The sequence below is a fragment of the Medicago sativa genome, chromosome 2 (genome assembly GCF_051527215.1).
Source record: "Medicago sativa cultivar Bolivia chromosome 2, Bolivia_mono, whole genome shotgun sequence".
NCBI classification, from domain to species: Eukaryota; Viridiplantae; Streptophyta; class Magnoliopsida; order Fabales; family Fabaceae; genus Medicago; species Medicago sativa.
Window position 1 is genome coordinate 82,226,733 of NC_140750.1, and position 21,350 is coordinate 82,248,082.

The 21,350-nt window shown below is 33.3% G+C and overlaps 3 protein-coding genes and 1 long non-coding RNA gene across 22 annotated transcripts; 2 read left to right on the top strand and 2 right to left on the bottom strand.

Moving 5' to 3' along the window:
- Positions 1–120: 120 nt before the first annotated feature.
- Positions 121–4,486, top strand: LOC146951499 (PWWP domain-containing protein 5-like). 4 transcript variants are annotated; one of them, XM_085747483.1, is made up of 5 exons: positions 395–533; positions 998–1,070; positions 1,191–1,816; positions 1,955–3,740; positions 4,184–4,486. In XM_085747483.1, exons 3-4 carry the CDS (start codon positions 1,207–1,209, stop codon positions 3,736–3,738), a joined length of 2,394 nt encoding a protein of 797 aa, XP_085603609.1. In that variant the 5' UTR covers positions 395–533; positions 998–1,070; positions 1,191–1,206; the 3' UTR covers positions 3,739–3,740; positions 4,184–4,486. The 4 variants fall into 4 exon arrangements, with proteins under 4 accessions (XP_085603606.1, XP_085603605.1, XP_085603609.1 ...); XM_085747480.1 differs by having other exon boundaries at positions 121–533; positions 1,191–3,740; XM_085747482.1 differs by lacking the exon at positions 4,184–4,486 and having other exon boundaries at positions 1,955–3,992.
- A 749-nt stretch (positions 4,487–5,235) lies between these two features.
- LOC146951500 (uncharacterized) lies at positions 5,236–7,893 on the top strand. The gene is made up of 7 exons (XM_085747502.1): positions 5,236–5,707; positions 5,824–5,905; positions 6,013–6,137; positions 6,535–6,631; positions 6,875–6,984; positions 7,335–7,409; positions 7,594–7,893. The coding sequence occupies exons 2-7, from the start codon at positions 5,836–5,838 to the stop codon at positions 7,642–7,644; spliced, it is 528 nt and encodes a 175-aa protein (XP_085603628.1). The 5' UTR covers positions 5,236–5,707; positions 5,824–5,835; the 3' UTR covers positions 7,645–7,893.
- A 414-nt stretch (positions 7,894–8,307) lies between these two features.
- LOC146951501 (topless-related protein 1-like) lies at positions 8,308–15,769 on the bottom strand. 16 transcript variants are annotated; one of them, XM_085747490.1, is made up of 26 exons: positions 15,639–15,769; positions 15,160–15,253; positions 14,851–15,030; positions 14,619–14,732; positions 14,371–14,529; positions 13,808–13,985; positions 13,577–13,709; positions 13,324–13,367; positions 13,048–13,213; positions 12,824–12,933; positions 12,642–12,711; positions 12,458–12,531; positions 12,266–12,361; positions 12,088–12,183; positions 11,769–11,896; positions 11,416–11,650; positions 11,173–11,334; positions 11,013–11,099; positions 10,635–10,781; positions 10,285–10,395; positions 9,998–10,177; positions 9,781–9,909; positions 9,602–9,697; positions 9,239–9,427; positions 8,990–9,156; positions 8,308–8,860 (listed from the first exon to the last, which is right to left on the bottom strand). In XM_085747490.1, the coding sequence occupies exons 1-26, from the start codon at positions 15,667–15,669 to the stop codon at positions 8,656–8,658; spliced, it is 3,381 nt and encodes a 1,126-aa protein (XP_085603616.1). In that variant the 5' UTR covers positions 15,670–15,769; the 3' UTR covers positions 8,308–8,655. The 16 variants fall into 16 exon arrangements, with proteins under 16 accessions (XP_085603616.1, XP_085603615.1, XP_085603612.1 ...); XM_085747489.1 differs by having other exon boundaries at positions 8,308–8,863; XM_085747486.1 differs by having other exon boundaries at positions 13,324–13,427.
- A 2,587-nt stretch (positions 15,770–18,356) lies between these two features.
- LOC146951502 (uncharacterized) lies at positions 18,357–19,604 on the bottom strand. Its single transcript, XR_015025509.1, has 2 exons — positions 19,382–19,604; positions 18,357–18,578 (listed from the first exon to the last, which is right to left on the bottom strand). It is a non-coding gene; the product is annotated as an uncharacterized LOC146951502 (long non-coding RNA).
- Between the last annotated feature and the right edge of the window lie 1,746 nt (positions 19,605–21,350).

Sequence of the window (21,350 nt, forward strand, 5' to 3'; positions counted from 1 at the left end):
TGATATTTTCATCCGTTTGAGCGGATCGAATGGAGTTATTTCATTCAACCATGGTTGTGCAATAGTGTACAATGTAACATATCCTGGCAGATTATTATTGAATGAAATGAGTTGTCTAAGGAGTATCAGAATTTGACAATCAAGGAAAAGTCCTCGGCAGGACCGAACACAAACTTAAGAAAACGATGTTTAAAAATTGTCTGCTTATTAGTTAGGATCACAATCAGACTCTATCTATCATCCAGCTGAACTTAGGATTATTAGATCACATTCTCATGAGAATTGCAAAATTTTCTTTCGTTTCTTATTTTTATTTTTATGGTATGATAACCAATTAATAAGGAGTTTCCTTTCAATATATTTGATTTGTCTATTGTTTTCCCAACATAAAATGATATATTGAACAAGAGGTAAAGATAAAAACTTTGAATATCTCTCGTGTTGCTAAATGCTTAACAATTCCACTGCTGTTTTTTCATGTTTGAGTTTGTACACATAAGAAGTCGACTTCATTCACCAGAAATTGTTTAACGGTGAGTATGTAATTATCATCAATCATCTATTTACTTTTTACGGGTCCCACTTAATAATAAATAGTACTGAAAAAAAAGTTTTGAAGAAATGTAATCAAACTTATTTTCTTATCCTATCATATCAGTTTATAACTAAATCTTACTAAAATTTAACGAAATAAGATTTTATTTATGTGACAATAAAAGAGGTAAAATAAGATAAGGTAAACATAATGTAATATCCAAGATTTGGATGGATTATGATATTTTATTCACTTCAATCGGGCCCAATAATTTATTTTGAGATAAAATTAGATGAAACTAATTAATATAATCTTCCACCAAATCTACATATTTACAACATCAATAAAAAGTTATTTAGCTATCAAGATTTTCTCAACAAACTATGGTACGCTTTTTTAACCCTTCTTGAAGATTTTCTCACACAGTTCATGTATTTTACGTTTCACTCTCATCTCTTACAGTTCAACTTCACCACAACAACCTCTTTCCTCTAACTCAAACAAACTAACAACAAAGTCTCTGTTTCGAAAACAGGTTTGAATTTCTCATCCTTCATATGATCTTGTTTTATTATTATAAAGGTTTTATAATTTATACAGTTCAAATATGAATTCATGAATGCATGCACATGTTTGTTTGTGTTTTGTGTTATAGGTGGTTTTCTGTTATAATGGCTATGAATTCAAATGCTGATGCTGTTTTATTTGATCATCATGAGAATGAGGTTTTGGGGTTTAACTCTATAATAAGGTCTAATGTTAAGGTTGGTGACCATTTTTCTGAAACCCTAATCACTGACGTTGGAGGAGGAACCAATGGTTCAATGGACACACTTTCTGTTTCTGAAGGGAAAGTAGGAAAATTTTCATGTGGGTTGGTGAAGAATGAAGATGAGAAAAGTGTGATTCAATGTTCTGATGGAGGTGCAATGTCCGATCAAGCTTTGGTTTTTGAATTGAATGATGGTGTTCAGGTTGAACAGGAGCGCGAGAATGTGGGGAAAGTTGCATTGAGTAATAAGGTTGAAAGAGTTGAAGACGATTTGAGTGAGCGCGAGCAACAGAACGAGGCTGAAAACGTTGCTTTATGCGCGGTTGTGGAGGATGACGGCGTTCTAAAAGCTTCTGATAGTTTTGTTACTAAAGTTGATACCGAAGATTCTCATGTCTCGGATGTTGCAACCTACCAATTACAGGATGGAATTCCATATGTGGAAGGCATGGATGTCAAAGCAGAAGAGTCTTCGAACCAAACCACGCACATCAATATCTCTGGAGCAGGTATACCACTTAATATTCAATACGATTATTGCGGTCTTGATCTTGTTGTAGATCTTAATTCTAACAAAAACACACAAGAGGATAGTGTGCCTAGGGAATCGGTGTTTTCCGATGTTAATTATCGTGTATCTGATTTAGTTTGGGGAAAGGTTTGGGGCCATCCTTGGTGGCCTGGTCAGATCTATGATCCCTCTGTTGCATCAGAGAAGGCAAGGATGCACCGTAAGGAAAATTGTTACCTGATAGCATATTTTGGTGATCAAACATTTGCTTGGAATGATGTGTCAATGATAAAGCCATTTCATAAACATTTCACCGAAATGGAGAAACAGAATGATTTGGAAAATTTCCGTCATGCTGTTGATTGTGCTTTAGAAGAGGCCTCAAGACGCGTTGAGTTTGGCCTTTCTTGTCCTTGTATGACCGGAGAAGCGTTTCCTAAGCTGGAGACACAATTAACGGCTAATGCTGCGCCATCTTTTGAACCTATGCAACTTGTCAATTTTGTCAAATCATTAGCTCAGTCACCACTTACTGAATTTGATAGACTCGAGTTTGTAAGTTCTCGTGCCCAATTGTCGGCTTTCTATCGCTCAAAAGGCTATTCTCAACTGCCTGAGTTTGCAATGCTTGATCGGTTGTTTGAGAGTGATATGGAAATTCTGCCTATAAGGGAGAAACAGCAGTGCGATGATCAAATTAATGAGCAAGATTTGATGAAAACCCATGAAGTATTCTCACAGAAGTCGCAGCACGTCTCTCAGAATATGAAGCAAACTGGCAGAAAGAAGAAACTTTTGTCAGATTTAATGTCTGAGAAGAACTCCTGGAATCTAAAGGGCGAATGTATGCCAGAAAAGAAGGCTGATGATAATTCAATTTCACGGTGTGCGAGGAAACAGAAGGCAGCTCACGGTACTAATGAATATTTCCATCATTCCCAAATTGCTGATGATAAATCAACTTCACTGTGTGGCACGAAACGGAAGGCAGCTTATGATACTTCTGACGATGATTTCCGTAGTTACCAAATTTCTGGTAATAACTCAAATTCATGGCGAGGAAGGAAACGAAAGGTAGCTTACAATGCTTTTGATGATTGTTCCAATAATTCCCAAACTGGAAACCACATCCAGTTACAGAATGTATCGGTAGATGAGATGCAGTCTCAACTATGCTTAGCTGCCAAGGATCCTGCAGGAGAAAGTTTCTCCAGTGACATGATATACTTCTTTTCAGAATTTGAAAAGTTCACCGGCCGTAAAAATTCTGTTTTTCTAGAGCATGGATTGTCTTTAGAACAAGAGCATGGTGGTGAGACTGGAGTAGTAACCTCTATAGAAGCTGCTGCTACATCTTCTATGTCAACACCGACACCAATGGAGCTTTGCAATGATTCTTATTGGACTGATAGAATAATTCAAAGCATTTCTGAAGAGGAGACACTGTTGAAAAACCAGAATGAAAGAGATGAACTTTTGCCAGCTGCTGAAATTAGCCCTGGTTTGGGTTTAATGCATCAAGAAAGCAATGGAAATCTTGGATCAGAACCTTCCAACCATGTGGAACATGTGAAGGATAGTTCTCCGACTTCTCTTACTCTGAAATTTACAAACTTGGATTCAGTTCCTACAACAACGGATCTCAACAAGATCTTTGGCCGCTTTGGGACACTAATTGAATCAAAGACTAAACTTCTCGAGAAGACTAACCGCGCCAGAGTTGTTTTTGAACGATATTGTGATGCAGAAACTGCTTTTAGCAGTGCTGGAAAGTATAGCATATTTGGACCTTCATTACAAAGTTACCGCCTCAAGATTTTACCTCGTACACCAAAGAAAGGCACAGGAAAGCGAGGTAGAAAAAGCAAAAAAGAAAAAAGTTCTGTGGATGCCGCCACAGTTGGATGCCTTGACAATTAGTGGTGAGTATATGTGAATATCGATCGTCACTCTTAGTTTTAGTATTTTGATGAGCTATTGATTTGGCTAGCAAGCTAATACAAAAAATTGAGTGGCTCACTAATTGATGATGTATATAGAAATCTTTTTGGGATAGTATCAATTCCATTTAATTATGATCATGGATATATTTTGGGATTAATATGAACAAAGTTCAAATTTTAACTTAGTATGTGACTTTGTTTGACAAGTTATATTTGTGAATACTTGTTCTGTATTCCAAGCTTTTGATTACTGCATTTTCCTAGTCACATTTTAAAAGTTTTTTTTTGTTTTTTGAAGGAACATTTTAAAAGTTATTTGAAATTGCATGTTCCCATTTCAAGCACAACATACACACAGTGACAGTACTACTAACTTCAAACCGCATTGTTGGACTTATTAAATTTTTTGGTTGTACCTATAGGTCTCCTTTCAAGAATTTGTTGCGAGAGACAATTATGTTCCATGAAGAAAATGCATTGTAATATGCAGGGGTTGGGTTTGACAATTACGTACAATGCAACATATACTAAAAAGTTATTATTACTCTAGAATGAAATATAAGTTTAAGGTGTATAAGTATTTGACAATCAAGGAAAAGTCCTCGGCATGAACGAACATAAACTTGGGAAAAAGACGTTTAAAATTGTTTGCTATTACATGGTAACTTGCTCCTTTCTCTTGCATGTAAATATCAATGTATTCAAGTATGAAAACAATTTTCTTCTATTGTCTTGTCCAGCATTTTTTTTATTCTTTGGTTATTGGATTTAACGAGCAACACCATATATATTGCGAACTATCTAAGGTATATTGGATCTTATATTTTAGGAGGGAAATTATTTTAAATAATTAATATAGAGGAGACATTCATTTTGATCCCTAAGTGTGTGAGATGCGTCTCTATAGCTTTTAAATGTATCAAAGTTGCAAATACATTTTTTATGTTTTTTATTAGTTATTTTAAGGATTAAATTGACTAGTGAAAAACATATCCAATGACTAAATTGATTGCTTAAAAACATATTCAAAAACTAAAATGAGTAATTGAAGAGACACTTGTGCATATGTTTGTAATTTCTATACATTTATGAATCGTAGCGGCGGTGCCTCACACATTCTACAACAAAAATTATTGTTTATCCAATTAATACCACTTTATGTAATGTAAACATAGTGAAAACGCATCTTAAAAAACAAAGTTTGTTTGATAATCGGTTAAAGCATACTAAAACCTACAAAACATAGATATCTTTGGTCATATTTTATTAGGTCACGTTCTCCTAAAAATTAGAGGGTTAAGACCCAAAAAACCTATTAATATGGTTGACGTAAAAATTATACAACTGCAATTACAGAATTAGAGTTTGAAAAAAATATTCCTTTCCGATTTTTTTTTTATGATGACCAATTAGCAAAGATTGTCATTTCGACTTATTTGATTTATATATATGTTTTCCCAACTTAAAATAATCCATTAAACATGAGATAATGATAATTTTTTTAACTATCTCCCTTGTGTTGCTAAATGCTTAACAATTTCATTAAAGTTCTTTTATGTTTGAGTTTTTTTTTTTTTGTTTACCCTCCCGGTTCTGGAGAGAAATGAGATATTTGGAGTATAACTAAAAAATAAATAAAATATGACTAATAATTATTCCATCATTTTATAGTTGATTTAATTATTTGATTTGATTAGATTAAATTAGTGAAATTATTGGTATTTATTACTCAGGAGGATTAAATAAAGTTGACATGAAAGTGTCCGTCGAAGAGAAGAGTATAGGGCAGTAATAAGTACGTTTGGAGATAGTCGATGATGACTAAGCAATCCACCTGTATATATATATATATATATTCGCAGCCAAAAAGTCCCTTCCTTCCTAAGGACACTGCACTCACCTTTGAATCCAACTATCTCAATTCTCATCTCCTCATATCATATCAGGTTTTTCTTCTCATCATAATTAATTTTACAATTTTTTATTTTATTTTATTCCCTCCTACTCTAATTTCAATTCTTCTTTTTAATTATTCATTTATGCACTCAATATGATGTAACAGTGAATTGAATTGATGGGGAGTGCATCATCTATGCTAACTCAATATGATATTGAGGAAGTTCAACAACACTGCAATCATTTATGTATGTCCTGTGGTCCTTCCTTATCTTTTTTTTTTTCTTCTTCTTCTTCTTCTTCTAGTTATTATTGTAATTATAAGATAATTAAGATCTAATATTATTTGATTCAGTTTCTCAACAGGAAATAGTGTGTTTGTATGAACGCTTTTGTCAACTTGACAGAAATGCTAAAGGCTTTATTTCATCTGATGAGTTCTTGTCAATTCCTGAGTTTGTTATGAATCCACTTTCTCAGGTATCATATCAAATATTACTTACTCTCTTTATTTTTTTTATCTTTTGTTATACAAGTAGCTTATGTATAAGCACTTATATGATAAGTGATTATGACCCCGACTCAATTAAATAAATGTGTTGGACAAGTTAACTTACTCTATGCTCATTTAATGATACCACTCTATGCTTTGATTGCTTAATGTTATGAGAAGATGTCCACTATATGTAGGGCTAGGATAGTAAATGTATTTACTATTTTATACAGGAAATCAAGAAAATTAGAAACACTTGACTACTATCCTTAATAAGTCTGAAATTATGTATTTTTGCTTAATATGTGCTTAATTAATTACTCCCTCCGTCTCTAAAAAACAGTACTTTACTTTATATATGATTGTTTGTGTACTTATTTGCAGAGGTTACTCAAGATGGTTGATGGTTTGAATTTTAAAGACTTTGTGGCCTTTTTATCTGCATTTAGTACAAAAGCTGGTACACACCAAAAAGTTGAACGTACGTTTTTGTTTTATCTACTATTCCATTGCTTCAGATTTTATTCTTTATTAGTGTTTGGATGGATGAATTAGCTGCTTTCAGAATCCTAAATAATTTAGATAATCATAAATTAGAAGATTTCAGGATTGTTAACAGTAGCAATATAGTTAATTAAATACTAGTTAAGAACTGTTCATTTATGTGAATTGTTCAGGCCTTTAATTAGGGGTACTTATAGTTACTTGTTTATCACTACTACAGTTATTTTCAAAGTATATGATTCGGATCGTAATGGAAAGGTGTCTTTCAAAGACATATTGGAAGTTCTAAAAGATTTGTCTGGTTCATACATGTCTGATGATCAAAGAGAGGTATCACCAAATAACTATATGCTTCTGTACAAAGTTTAGTAATGAAATAGTTTTACTTTGAGTTAATACATAGCAAAGTAAGTTTCCATTAAGGTGCATCAATTGTTACAGCTTTCACATCCCTATGTTGAGTTTGATATACTAAAAGCTAAGTTTAATATAATCTAACAATAGCTTTTGTATGATCAAGTTTGTTTCTGCTGTTTGTATTACCTATATACGAATATTTCATTTCCATTAAATAAAAGCCAATAAAAAACTTTTTTCCACACACACCTTTTCAGTTGTGCTGTATTGGTATATGCAGACTTAAACTTATGTAATTTTGTTACTGTTCTTTGATTTCTCAGGAAGTCTTGGGCCAGGTTCTGAAAGAAGCAGGATACTCAAAAGACTGCTACTTGACATTGGATGATTTCATTAAGGTCTCTACATTTTCTTATATATCTCTTTTGGAAAATCTTTTTTTTTTTTTTTTTGAAGAAACTCTTTTGGAAAATCTTAAATGATTGCTCTTGTGTTAGCAGACTCAATTTCTGTCTGTTCTTTCTAATTGTAATTTTGGATATCATTTGATTTTTATTTTTTTTATATTTAAATTTGTCACAGGTTCTTGGCCATTCTGGAGTAAAAATGGATGTTGAAGTTCCTGTTGATTAAAATTTGCTTGTAGTTTACCCTGTTCTCTTGAAGGATGAAATTGTAAACTGTATTCATGGCATTTTTGTGTAATAGTTCATGTGGAAATGAGAAGTGCACACATACAGTTGTTCCCTTTTTTCTTGGGATTCTTGTAAAACAGTTTTCTTCCTGCCACTATCCCCATTGGAGCTGATTTGGTAGCTTTTTAGTTTGATTAAGGCTTTTGCATTCCTGGACATATTTTATAACCTTGTTTGGTTCCCTGAATTCAAACTTGAGTCAGTTCTTTCTATTTGAAACTTCCAATTTAGTGGAACAAGCTGAAATGATTTCAATGCTGGTTATGCCAATCAACCAAAGTTCACATGAACATTTCTCAATTCTATTTTGCAAATTGAGTTACCTTGAAATCGAAAAATTACCAAGTTTACAGGTTTGCTGGTGAAACTGGAAAATTCATTGCTGAACAATGGACCCAATACTCTAACAAAATGTGTAGATTCAACTAATAATGAAAATTTGAAAATAAATATTTTCCAAATGATTTAACTGAGAATGTCTTCTTTAAGCTTCCAATGGCTAAAGACTGTATCAACTTTAAAAATCAGTTTATATCTAATTGCTATTTCTTGAATTTTTTAAGGTGCAGCATTATCTATCCACATGTCATGAATCACAAACTGCAAAAGTTTAATAATTTACATATAAATGTGGGCAAGACAGCCATAGTACATGCAGACTAAATAAAACTAAATGCTAGATAGGAAGAAGTTAAGATAAACCAATCTAAATAAACATCCAGGAAAAGGTACGAAGTACCCTAAGAACTTCTACATCAGTATCATTAAATTCATTAAATTTACATAAGTTGGTCTTGGTTTTCGGTTGCACTGCATTTTCTAGAGTAGCTGAATCGACTGATTTGGTGAGTGCCCTGCATTTTAAGTATATTATATATACCTAGTTCTTGTGATGGCCAGCAAGTAAAAGTTTGTAAAAGAAACTTGTCATCGGATGGAACTAGATCGATCATCTTTGGACTTCATCAGAAGAAGCACCAACCGAATTAGCTACCGCATTGCTTGCTGAGCCATTCTCAATAGGTGGAGGCACACCCCACTTGCCTTCAGACTCAAGGGGCTCAAACACATGAACTATGCCATCTGACAGTCCAACAGCAAACTGATTTGGTTCGTGTGGATGTGCAGCAATTACGAGCGGTTGAATGTTAGAACTGCTACGTAAACAACAACATAGTTAGTATTCAACAAGAAGTAATACATAAAGGATTTTAAGATTTTGATATAAAACAAACAAATTCTAAACTGAGAAAACGTTAATAACTTGAAACAGGTGTCATTACCTGACATTTGCGGAAAGATAAGCAGAAGGATTGATACGGCATCGCAATCGAAGGTTTGAAGCACTGAACACACAGATTGTTGCATCTAAAAAGCTGGCAAATATCAAGTTGCTGTCACATGAGAAAGTTGCATGTGATATTGGTGCAGCAGCATCTCGCGGGAACCACTGCAATCCAAGCATCATACATCAGACAAAAGATAGATAAATTATTTGCAGCCAACATAAAACTGAAATTGAATGAACCAACCTGCTTTAAACATTCCAGTTTTGTTGCTTCATAAATGGCAAGCTGAGTTTCATGTACCACCAAGAAGCGGAACTGATCCTGATGAAATTGTACCCGTGTATCTGCCTGTGCAGGTGGAGTCCTCCCAGCAGGAAATTGCAAGAATCTATTCTTCTGCTTCTCCCACCCATCAGTATTCCATACAAAAATCTGTACAATAGTAATAGAAATAATATTACTATCCATATGATTATGAAAGCAATTTGCAATGCCAACAGCATACTCAAAAGGCATCATTAATTGATGAAAATAGTCAAAGATTGAAAACTAGATCCTTAGATGCAATTTAATACCAAAGGCAAATTTACACTTGATAATTATTACCTGACCATCTGCCCCAGATGAAACTAGCACATTCAGTACATGAGAAAATGCAAGACCAGTTATTCTTTTAGTATGGCCTTTGAGTTTACTTTTAACCTGCAAAGAAAAAAAATTGTGTATAAACAACAATTACTCAAATCACAAGCAGCAAATATCCATAGACAACAATGCAATGGTACCTCATCTACGCGGACATTATATATCTGAATGGAAGAATCATCCATGCCTATAGCAATAATATTGTTATCTTGAGGATGGAAAGCCAGAAAGGTTGCCGCAGGTGGTGGTGGCATGAACGTTGTCATTGTCTGCATTTGGCCAAAGAAGATTGAAGTTGGTTAGTTACAAACCAAATCCACACTTGAATTTGAATAGTGACTTAGGCCAACAGCTCACCTTAAAAGTCATCATATTGAACAGAGAAATCTTCCCACCCGATGCCGACATTACGTAAGAATCATTTTTGGAAAGAGCAAAGCATGGGACTGCATCCTCAGTATTGTTATCATTAACGTCATTAGTCATCAGGATGCCACTTGAAGGTTGCCACAACTGAGGTGGCACACTAGCAGTGGCCTGCAGGAACATAATATAAACATTAGAAAACAATATTGTTTCTATTCCAATTTTGTGATTAGGGAACAATAGTAGTGAGGCATAAGTTTCCTCACATATTATCATACCTTGCCGGATGAATTGCGATCATTTCGTTGCCACTTCCAGAGAAGATGAATGGCATTTGAAGCTAATGCCAGAATAGCATTACCTGAATTAGTATATATCAACCTCGATATCTGTCATAACAATGATGGAGATGATCAGAATACACACATTTCATGCAGTTACAATAATCGAAGGCATACATAAACAAGGAGATATACACACATATTACTTATACCTAGCCCTTTTTGCTGTCCAATTAAATCTCAGTTCGTTGAGTGCTTTAGAATAGAAAAAAAGTAATGGAAAGTGTGTTTGATATAAAGCCATATGAATGTTTAAAATGAACCAAATTAGTAAGTAAATAACATACCTTTGTGACTCTTGCATTCTCAGGTAGCTTCAAGGATCTACAATGAGACGGTTCATTGATTTCAGTGAGCTTCCATATCTTTGACTTGTCATTGGATTCTTCACTTATTCTAGGTTTAATATCACCTAAGTTCCGGGCATCCCCATTCTAATGAGTTGAAAACGACAAACAGTTAATTGACGGTAATATCAAAGAGTAATTATAACAAATACATTATAACATTCACAGTGGGAAGTTCATTCAATCCTCTTCTCCAAGATACATCATCTCACAACGAAGTTGCATAATGAGAAACAGAATAAAACTATTAAGATAAAGCTAAAATTAGCATTCAAGTAAATAACAAATCCTTCTGATAAAAATGCAAGATAAACAAACCATTCCAGTAATAGCTGCCACAGACGAGGCTCTCTCAAGTGCAGCACTAGTTGCAGCAGTAGCAACTGACATGGGATTTATTATAGGCTGCCACAAATGGCATATGTCAGAAATATTAGGTTTTATTGATAAGAGGCCAGGAAAAGATCTACAAGTCTACCTTTGTCATGGTTTCTGGTGTTCTTGATGCATCATATGAGGAATTCTCTAACGAGCGCAACAAACGAACACCATCTCCATTGGCCAAGATTTTAATTCCATTCTCATTTGCAGAGACAGCTAAAAGAGATCCTTCCTTATTGAAACGGATGCGTGGGCTTGCCTATAATTCAGATAAGGTACTAATCAGCAACTACAATTTCAAGAGACCGGAATTATATTTCTAATAAAACAATTAAGTTACCGGGAGACCCCCATCAGCATCAACAGTTGTCAAAAGCTGGATATTGTCCATATCCCAAAATTTAATGGAGAAATCATCACCAGCAGCCAGATACCGATTTTTGGTCGTATCAAATTGTACAACACCCAAAGATCGCTTCCGAAATCCTTGGTATGTCCTTTTCACAGCTCCTTCACTTTCATTCCATTCAACAATAGAGGATTCCCCATCCTTGCTAGTCCCACATGAAAAGAGCCTATAATATATTCACACAAAAATGTTTGAACAAAAAGCGATCAAAATAGATATTATAATTTATAATTAACAATAAAATAAGATTAAGAACACAAGTAGCCATGGTTCAGAATATGGACCTTGTACCATCAGCACTATAAGCCATGGTTGTACACCACCGACCAGGAGCATCATAATCAACACGAGATCCCAAATTGTCATACAACCATGCTTTTATCTTTCCATCTAATGCCGTTGAAAAGATGAACTGGAACATTAAAAACAGAAAGTATCAGCAAGAAAGCTAACTATAAACATATTCAAAGGATTTTATTTGAGGCACTTTAAGAAAACTGAGCTAACGGAATGAAGCCAACATTTTCCAGAACTAAACTAATAGAGTTATATTAGGAATCATTGCAACATTATTTTATCAAAAGTACCAAAGCCAACAAATACCTGAATGTTTTCTTTATAATGTGGGCAGACAGAATAAACGGGAGCCTCATGACCTTCAAAAGTGTACTGTTTTATACCGGTTGCAGCATCCCACACCTTCGTTACATTAGATGGCTTAGTTAGCAACATATGGTATCTCAAATTCAGAAAAAACAAGTTTGTTCTTTGATAAAGATACCTTAATAGTTTTATCATCACCACAGGTGATCACGCATAACTGCTTATTTGGGTGAGAAAATGCTAGATCATTTACTCCGCCAACATGGGCATCAATCTAGAAATGGAGTTCATAGGCCAGCAATTACAAGTATGTATAAATAAAAACCTAAAGTAAGCAAAAATAAATCTTCATATATGTATGTGTGCATACCTCCAAGTGCTGTCGTACTTCATCCCCACCATGGTAAGAGTATATCTGAACAATGTGCCTTGAATAAGCAACTCCTGTTTATCAAACAAGCTCAACCATTAGAAATCAGTTATGTTGATCTCTTAACGTATAAATTAACAGATCTATATATCAAACTTGAAGAATTTAAAAACACTAAACTAACCGAACAAAGCCCCGTCTGGACTCCAAGTCACACGGTTGACAGAAACAGCTGGATCTTTGACAAGAGCAGCCTGAAATGGTCATGATTATTTTTTATTTTCAGTTAGTGCCGAATTACAAGATTCAAGGTTTGGTACAATTGTTCATCAAGAACATCAATGGGTATAGCCAAGAAAGGACAACCTGAAATGGCATTGAACAAGCACTCAGATCCCAAACTTTGAAGTTCCTTAAGACCAACCGTTCCCTAGAGCCCAATTCCCATAAACCAATGTCTGCCACATTTGTACCAACTGAAACATTCCATCGAGGGAGAAGATCAGTCAATTGACAGCAAAAATGGTAAATAAATGCAATTGAAACAAGTCAAAAAAACACAATTGAAAGGGATTGCAAGAGAAGCTGACCAAGAAGTAAAGTCTGTTGAACTGGATGGAAGTCCATGCTCATAGGAGAAGAGCCTTGATTTAGAGTTCGCAAGACTGTCTTTGGCAAGTCATCTGGTGAATTAAAAGCCTGGCCATGACCATGACCCGGAAACGTCGCTGACAAAACATTAACAGGTAGATTTCCCTGCACAAAATGACGCAAGATCAAAAGCAGAAAAATGATAAGCAAAAACTCACATGGGCTTGAATTCCGCGATCATGCATGATGTTTCCATAAATGATATAGCAGATTACCTCATCAGACATTCCTATTGGTCTTGTTCTCTTAGAAATGTGATCTGAATCCCCAGATGGGTAGTCAACAGAAGGATTAGGTGTCCTAGGATGCTTCAAAGCAGCTTAAGAAGGCAATAAAATGGCATAGATTAAAGATTATAACAATGAACATAGCCTACGTAATCATAGTGCCATTAGGCATGAAGAAGTAGAGTTAACAGAAAACAAGCATGAAGAAGTAGAGTTAACAGAAAGCAAAAGAATATGGTACCGGGCATTGAAGGTCCACCAACACCAAGACCTATAGCTCCTCCTCCAGAAACTGATGGATGTGCCACGGTAGTAGGATTTGACATCCAACCAGCCAGCGGCATTGGCACAGGTGCTGGAGTTGGCTGAAAAGGCTATAGACATGAAGAGAAAACAGTTCAATACCAAAGTAAGAATCAAAAGATAACATGTTATGCAATTCCTTTTAAACCAAATCAGTTTAGTGGCCCACCCCATGTGCACCAAGAGGAGGAAACCCTCCAACCTTTGGCAAGGATCCTAGTAGCGGCATATTAGCAGGTGATGGAGCCCGTGCACCATTTGGTTGTCCACAAGAGTGATCCACAAAAAGAGTTTTTATATCTGGATTTGGCCGTGGATTCTTACAAAGTTGATGCTGCCAATTCAAGCTGTAATTTAATTTCAAAATGAAAGAAAATCAGTTTGCATAACTTTACCAAAAACAAATGCAGCAGCTCTACTATATAACAATGGTCCATCATTTAGCTGAAAAGATGCATTTATGCAGACACTGTAAACATTCTATGACCAAAGTTACAACACGAGACAAATTTGCGGGGAGAGTCCTAACTCCTATCACCAATTAAAAGTAAAATAAGAGTTCAGCGATTGGAGAACACTAACACAATGATTGCTTACCGTATGAGCTACTTCAGTTAAGATACTAAAAGCAAATCGATGGCCATAGTTTACAAGAAAGTTATTATGTACAAAGAACAAGTTCGTTTTCTATAATGATTGATAAGTCAGTATCTCATACATCAGAAGAATTACCTTTGATTGATGAGAGTTCGCAACCTTGAGTTCTTAAGGTTGGGAAATTGCAATTTGTCGCGAAATAAGGGATTTGCCTCAATCAACTTTTTGAGTTCAACCAACATGATTGCTCTCGCAGACTTCGTATCACCATACTTGGACAATTGTTCATTTTCCCTATAATATAATTAAAAAAACAGAATAAGTTGTCAGCATCATACAAAAGTTCCACGCTTAAGTAAAAAAAAAAAAAATCATCTTCATACCTAAAATTCTCCAGTGTTAAAAGCTGTGTGATCTCCTTGAACAACTCTTCATTAAATGTAGAAAACACTTTCAAATCCTTCACTAGTATTTCGACACCTTTGGACCGATCATGCCTACAAAAATCAAACAAAAAAAACAGCCAAAAATCAGTGGTTATACTAGAAGTGCTAGCAACACTCGCTTGTTTGGTAGTGTCTGGAAAATATAAAAGTGAAATCATAGCGAGCATACTTGTCCAATGCCTCGAGATACTTCTGCTTCCTTATCTCGAAAAATATCTTCATAGAATACCTATTATCATCAACTTTAGTGAAACCAGAGAGGTACTTCTCAACCTCATCCCAATTCCCATTATGCACTTCATCTTCAAAGTACTTCATGTTGAAGTAAAACCCTGATTCCTGTTCAAGCCTATTATTTTACAAAAACACATAATCAATTAATTTGCAAAAAATAAACATTAATATTACTACTAATAGTAATAATCATAATAATTAAAAATATTAATAATAAACAGTAAAATGGGAAAAAAGGACTGACTTATGAACAGCCTCTTTGAACTTTTCCTCCTCAAGAAACTGCAAGATCAAGAACACCAACTCCCTACTGAGAGATGACATGGCAACCCCTTTGTCTTGGATCAGATGAAAATCAAAATGAGCAAAGACTAAACTAGATCTGCGAAAAATAATCAAATAATTTAACTGGCAAAAGCACTTATGGAAGAAAAAACTTCCATAACACCAAAAAAAAAATCAACAAAAACACAACAATTCATCATGCAATAAAAACACTGAAACCCTAAAAAAAAGTAGAAAAAAAACCCAAAAAAATTAAGCATAAAAAATGATCAAAGGTATATGAAAAAAAGCAGCTTTAACCCCTTAAAAAGAATCCAAGATGCAAAATAGAGAAAAAAGCTTAAAACTTTAATCACTTAAAAGAAAAGCTTCAAAGTTTAAAAGTAAGAGATTCTGCAAAAAAGAGAAATGGTTTTGAAGAAGCTTCTTTCTTCTCACCTTGAAATCCTAAGGTAAAAGCTTCAAACATGGAGAAGGAAAACAACAACCACTTCACAAGACCAAGACCAAACACAACACAACAAGAACAACTTTCTCTCTCCTAAATCTCTCTCTCTCTCTCTCTCTATAGCATATATCTATAGGTGTGTGAATTTTATATTAGGAGGAGACAGAGAAATGAGTATAAGCTGGTTGACTTATCAATAAGTAGTTTTACTTATTGTGATAAATTATGAGATAAGTAAATTGGCTTATATGTGGGGTCCATTGGTCTTAATAGTGTTTGTTTGGGCTTGGTTTTTGATGAATATTACGAAGTGTGCCATTGAGAGAGAAAGATAACGTGATGCAGTTTGTGATAGTGATACGAGATGAGATAAGATACGAGATGAAGTGAATATATCGGGTGAAATGTGTGTGAGTTATTGTTGATGTCACTGTCAGTGTCAGAATAGATGTGTGTGTGGGTACATTTCCCAATTCTCCGACGGAGGGACCCATCAAATACTAGTACTATACTAGTGCTGTCCCTGTGCTACTTTCTTTTCCTTTTCTTTCAAGTAATTTCCATCCTTTATTCATTTTTTTATAGCTATTTTAGTCTCTGATTCTTCAACTCGTTGTCATAAAGATCTCTGACTCATGATTAAATACAAGAAATTTCTGACTCTGCACTTTCGTTATCACTTTAGTCATCGACGTTAAATAATTTTGTTAAGTGATGGTCACAGTAAAATAACTTATTATCACATCATCACTTAACATAATTACTTAACGTCAGTGACTAAAGTGATAACGGAAGTGCATAGTCATAAACTTCTTTCTATTTAATCCTGCATCACGAATCTTTATGATAGCGAGGTGCAAAATCAGGGATTAAATTGACTGTTTGCTCATTTTTTTAACTCTCTTAATTTTAAGGGTTAAATATGTTTTTAGTCCCTATAAAATTAAGACATTTTAAGTTTAGTCCTTACTTAATTTTAATACTTATTTTAGTCCCTACGAAAAAAATATGCACTCAATATTAGTCCCTGCTCAATTCAAATTTATTTAATTTATGCTTAAACTCTCAAGTTTTTGAACATTTTTTTGTAGACGTGTTAATAACATTACTAAAAGTTCCTCCGCAAAAAATTATCGCAAAATTTGATTTTTTACGCCCAAATTTTATTACTTTTATCTCTAACTTGTGTAGTTTTAAAAAATTCATATTTAATTCGTTTCATGTTAAATTCTAAATTTTAGTAAAATGAACCTTTCATAGTGTTATAAATTTGTCTAAAAAAAATCGTTCAACAATTTAAGAGTTTAAAGATAATTAAACAAACTTTGTTTTAGCAGAGACTAAAATTAGAAGTAACTAGTGTGTATACCCGTGTTTCACACGGGGAGAATTCTTTTTGAATTAGAATAAAAATAAAATATTTTATACCTCATTTTAAATTAATATTGCCATAAGATTCTAGAGTATGATGCACATGTAGAAAAGAAAGAGAAAAAAAAAAGTGAAACTTGAATATTTAATTTCCATGTTTACAATATAATTATAGGATCATTCCGATGTTTCTAAAAAAGGAATCATCCATCAAATGAAATGGATTAACATTAGCATTATCATTCTGATTTAGAGCAATGCTATATCTCTAGAAAAATAACATCAAGAATTTTTCAAGAATAAAGAATAGTCAATCACAATGCACTATTTGCCACAATTCAAGGAGGTGTGGCTGGAAAATAGGAAGTGGACAAATTAATCATCCAATTAAAATTTGTCAACTGTGTCTTGAAAAATTCTTGAAGCTATTTTTCTTGAGAAGTAGCATTTTCCTTCTGATTTTGATTAACCCTCAACTGTACAAAGTAGATAGTCCAAGCAACATGACATTCCCATTAGATGGCAAAACAATATATGCACTCCCGTGAAATCTTATCATAGCAAAACAAATAGAGTCATTGAATACATTACATGCATCGACCCAAAGACATATACTTGTTTATTATATTTAAATCTAAAATTTGAATCAAATATATTTACAATTTTTTTTATACTATTAGTTTTTGCCTTGGATTATCATTATTGCGCTAAAGAGTTGTCTATGATGAATGCGTACAGAGCATATATATATATTTTTTTAATAATTGCAATAAAAAACAAAACATTTATGTAAGAGGAAAGTTATTACTGAATTAGTGTTAAAAATTTTGCTAAAAAAAAAGTAGTGTTAAAATTATGTCAAAAATAAATAAATAATAATAATTAGTAGTTTTAACTCAAAGGGCTAACTTCCCTAAAAAAAAAAAAAAAAAAAACTCAAAGGGCTAACTCGCATATATTGGCCGGCATGACATATATTTCCTCATCTCTTAAACAACAATGTGTGGGCCAATCAAAAACATGTGAATCAAAGTTATCTTGATTATGAATCAAGTGTATTGCACCGAGTTTTTATTGGTGTTTTTGATAAATTAACAGCATCTTAAAAAAACTCAGAAATAAATGAGTGACCAAAAAACGATAAATTGAATTTTATTAAGTTAAGTATTTCGTGATTATAAATTCACTTCTCAAGATAAATAAATATGTTATTTGGTGTCCCTACCAATTGAACTAAACTCGAGAAAACAACAATAATTTGAATCTAATTATAAGCAAGAAAAAAAACATAATTTGAATTTAAAAAATTACAAAATATAAAATTGGACTGAAGTAAGTAACTTCCAAAAAATAGTTAACTATATAAGTTTACACGATTACAAAAGAGTTGTAACTTTCAAACTCAATTAAGCTATGTCTACTGATTTACAAATTGTTGAAAATTTCTCTATACTCAACTTGTGTCAATATACATAGGTTTCCATTATCATACAGAATAAGAATCTTCAATCCTTTATTTGACTTTAGGCCTTGAAATGCTAGCCACATAAACCGTAATCCTGTAAACAAACAAACAATTGTCTATTTATTCATAAACCGTGATTGTTTAAACAATTCGAACTATATGAAAAAAGTTTAAATAAAATAACAACTCTAGGCAAAGAAACCCACTACTAACATGTATCACTAAAAAGAAAAGATAAATCTTTTAGAAGTATGATTCCAAATGTCAATTTTACAACATGTACAATATAATTAGCAACCTAGATGTTTGGCTTATAATTTGTAAACTTTGTCTCATTCTCAATTAAAAATTTCCGGTACATATAAGAAAATATGGTAAATAATTAAATAAGTCATAAAAATAAGCATTAAGAAGTCATGAGAGAGAGGGAGGGAGAATTGTCATTTTGGAAACAATATACTTGAGTTGACGATAAAATGATACAAAGATATTAAAAATAAAGATAAAATGACACAGTATAAATTCCATTAGACTTGATCAAAGCCAAATACAAAAAATGCAAAACTCTTGGCAAGAACTCTTGACAAAACCTTATTTGAAAGATTTGAGGCATGAAGATAGTCCTGATCAATAAATCTCATTCATATTCCATTGTTCATCGATATATTAATGTAGAAAAAATGATGAGAAAAAATCTATATGAAAAGAAAAACATATCTACACCAAATGTTACCTATGTTACGATAAAATGTTGATCTGATTATAACATATCTCTGTGGAGGAGAAAATATGGTAAAAGAAAGAGAAAAAATATGAAGGAAAAACCTCAAACATCACACAATCACACATATGTTTAGTAAAAAAAAACAAAAAGGAGGAATTAGGAAAAATTCATACCAGAATGAGAAACAAAATATATGAAGGAATAAAATCATTCACACCATATGCAAGGAATTAGGGTTTTGATGAATGAATCTCCTTCATTTCAATATTTGAGAAGCAAAACTTGATATATGAAATGAAGCAATTGAATTTCCAAAGGAAGAGGAAGAAATAGCATGGACAAAGAAGAAGAAGAAATAGAAGGATCAGAAAATTGTGTTAGAGGTGAAGAAGTGGCAGAATGAAGAGTGATTGTTATTGTTATTAGTAGCATCTACCAACACACAAATAAGTACTCCCTCCGGTCACATTTATAAACAAAAAACCACTTTTTAGGTTCATTGAATACTTAATGTATTTGGTATATATTATAGACCAGATACATTGGGTGTTGAATGAACCTAGAAAGTGGTTTTTTGTTTATAAATGTGACCAGAGGGAGTAGTAAATCAAGAATGGCTTTAAGAAGAGATCTTTGGGAATTGCTAGGGAAAAAATGGCTTTAAGAAGAATGCAACACTTGGAAAAATAACATTGAAATTAAATTGCATGTGAAGGGACACGTTAATTGAGTATAAGTTTGAAAGGCAGCTTTAGTAATTACAACTAATAGAAATACTCGGTTCAGTGTTCTATGGAAAATTGAAGGTTTTGTTTAATTTTATTCTTTGGAAATTAAAAATAGGCTTTAAGAAGAATGCAACACTTGGAAAAATAACATTGAAATTAAATTGCATGTGAAGGGACACGTTAATTGAGTATAAGTTTGAAAGGCAACTTTAGTAATTACAACTAATAGAAATACTCGGTTCAGTGTTCTATGGAAAATTGAAGGTTTTGTTTAATTTTATTCTTTGGAAATTAAAAATAATAACACAGAGTGCTACTTTCAAAAGAATAAAATTAGAGCAAATAGTCACTTTAGTCCCTGACTTTGCACCTCGCTGTCATATAGGTCTCTGACTCAGGATTAAATACAAGCAAGTCCCTGACTCTACACTTCCGTTATCACTTTAGTCCCTGTCGTTAAAAAAAATCTGTTAAGTGATGATGTGGCACGCTGACAAGGAGTTTGACGTGTCACAGGGATTAAAGTGAAAGTAAAAAATTGTCACTTTGGTCCCTGAATCGAAAATCAATATCCTCAATTTACTGTTAGATCCCTGACTGTGTATACTTACTGTAGGTCCCTGAATCGAAAATCAATATCCTCAATTTATTGTTAGGTCCCTGAGTGTGTGTACTTACTATCAGTTAGGTCCCTGACATTAAACACGAAATTTCACTAAGATCCTTGGCAAATTGTTAGTTTAACATGCTACTTACTCAACACTAAGGTATTTGTGCTAAATATCAAATTATTATAACACTTATAAAAATGATTCCATAGTTTAATAACAAATTAATGTTTCCATAATATAACTATTAAGTCATTAATGTCAACCATAGAGTAGTTAAAAGATTGCACCATATCAGGGACCAAAGTGACCATTTTTTTACTTTCACTTTAGTCCCTGTGACACGTCATATTCCTTGTCAGCGTGCCACATCATCACTTAACAGATTTTTTTAACGGCAGGGACTAAAGTGATAACGGAAGTGTAGAGTCAGGGACTTGTTTGTATTTAATCCTGAGTCAGGGACCTATGTGACAGCGAGGTGCAGAGCCAGGGACTAAAGTGACTATTTGCTCAATAAAATTATTTTGAAAAAATAAAAAATAAAGAAATACAAAAGTTTCCTTATTAAGAATAGTTTAGAAAAAAGTATAAAGGAAGGATTCTCTTAGAAGATGACAAATGGCAAACTTGCCAAAATACTAAGCTTTTATTATTATCTATAAAAAAAATTTATAGGGACTAAAAAAATTATTAAAATTAAGTAAGGACTAAACTTAAAAGTTCTCAATTTTATAGAGACCAAACACATATTTAACCCTATTTTTAATTGAATGTCTCTCCTAATTTGAAATTCGATTAAAATG

Coding starts and splice junctions, on each gene's coding strand:
- LOC146951499 (XM_085747480.1), top strand. CDS start 1,207: ATGGCTATGAATTCAAATGCTGATGCTGTTTTATTTGATCATCATGAG.
- LOC146951500 (XM_085747502.1), top strand. CDS start 5,836: ATGGGGAGTGCATCATCTATGCTAACTCAATATGATATTGAGGAAGTT. Junction 6,632..6,874: donor TACACACCAAAAAGTTGAAC/GTACGTTTTTGT, acceptor TCACTACTACAG/TTATTTTCAAAGTATATGAT. Junction 7,410..7,593: donor CATTGGATGATTTCATTAAG/GTCTCTACATTT, acceptor AATTTGTCACAG/GTTCTTGGCCATTCTGGAGT.
- LOC146951501 (XM_085747485.1), bottom strand. CDS start 15,669: ATGTTTGAAGCTTTTACCTTAGGATTTCAAG. Junction 14,733..14,850: donor TATCTCGAGGCATTGGACAA/GTATGCTCGCTA, acceptor TGATTTTTGTAG/GCATGATCGGTCCAAAGGTG. Junction 9,698..9,780: donor ATAATGTCCGCGTAGATGAG/GTACCATTGCAT, acceptor TTTTCTTTGCAG/GTTAAAAGTAAACTCAAAGG.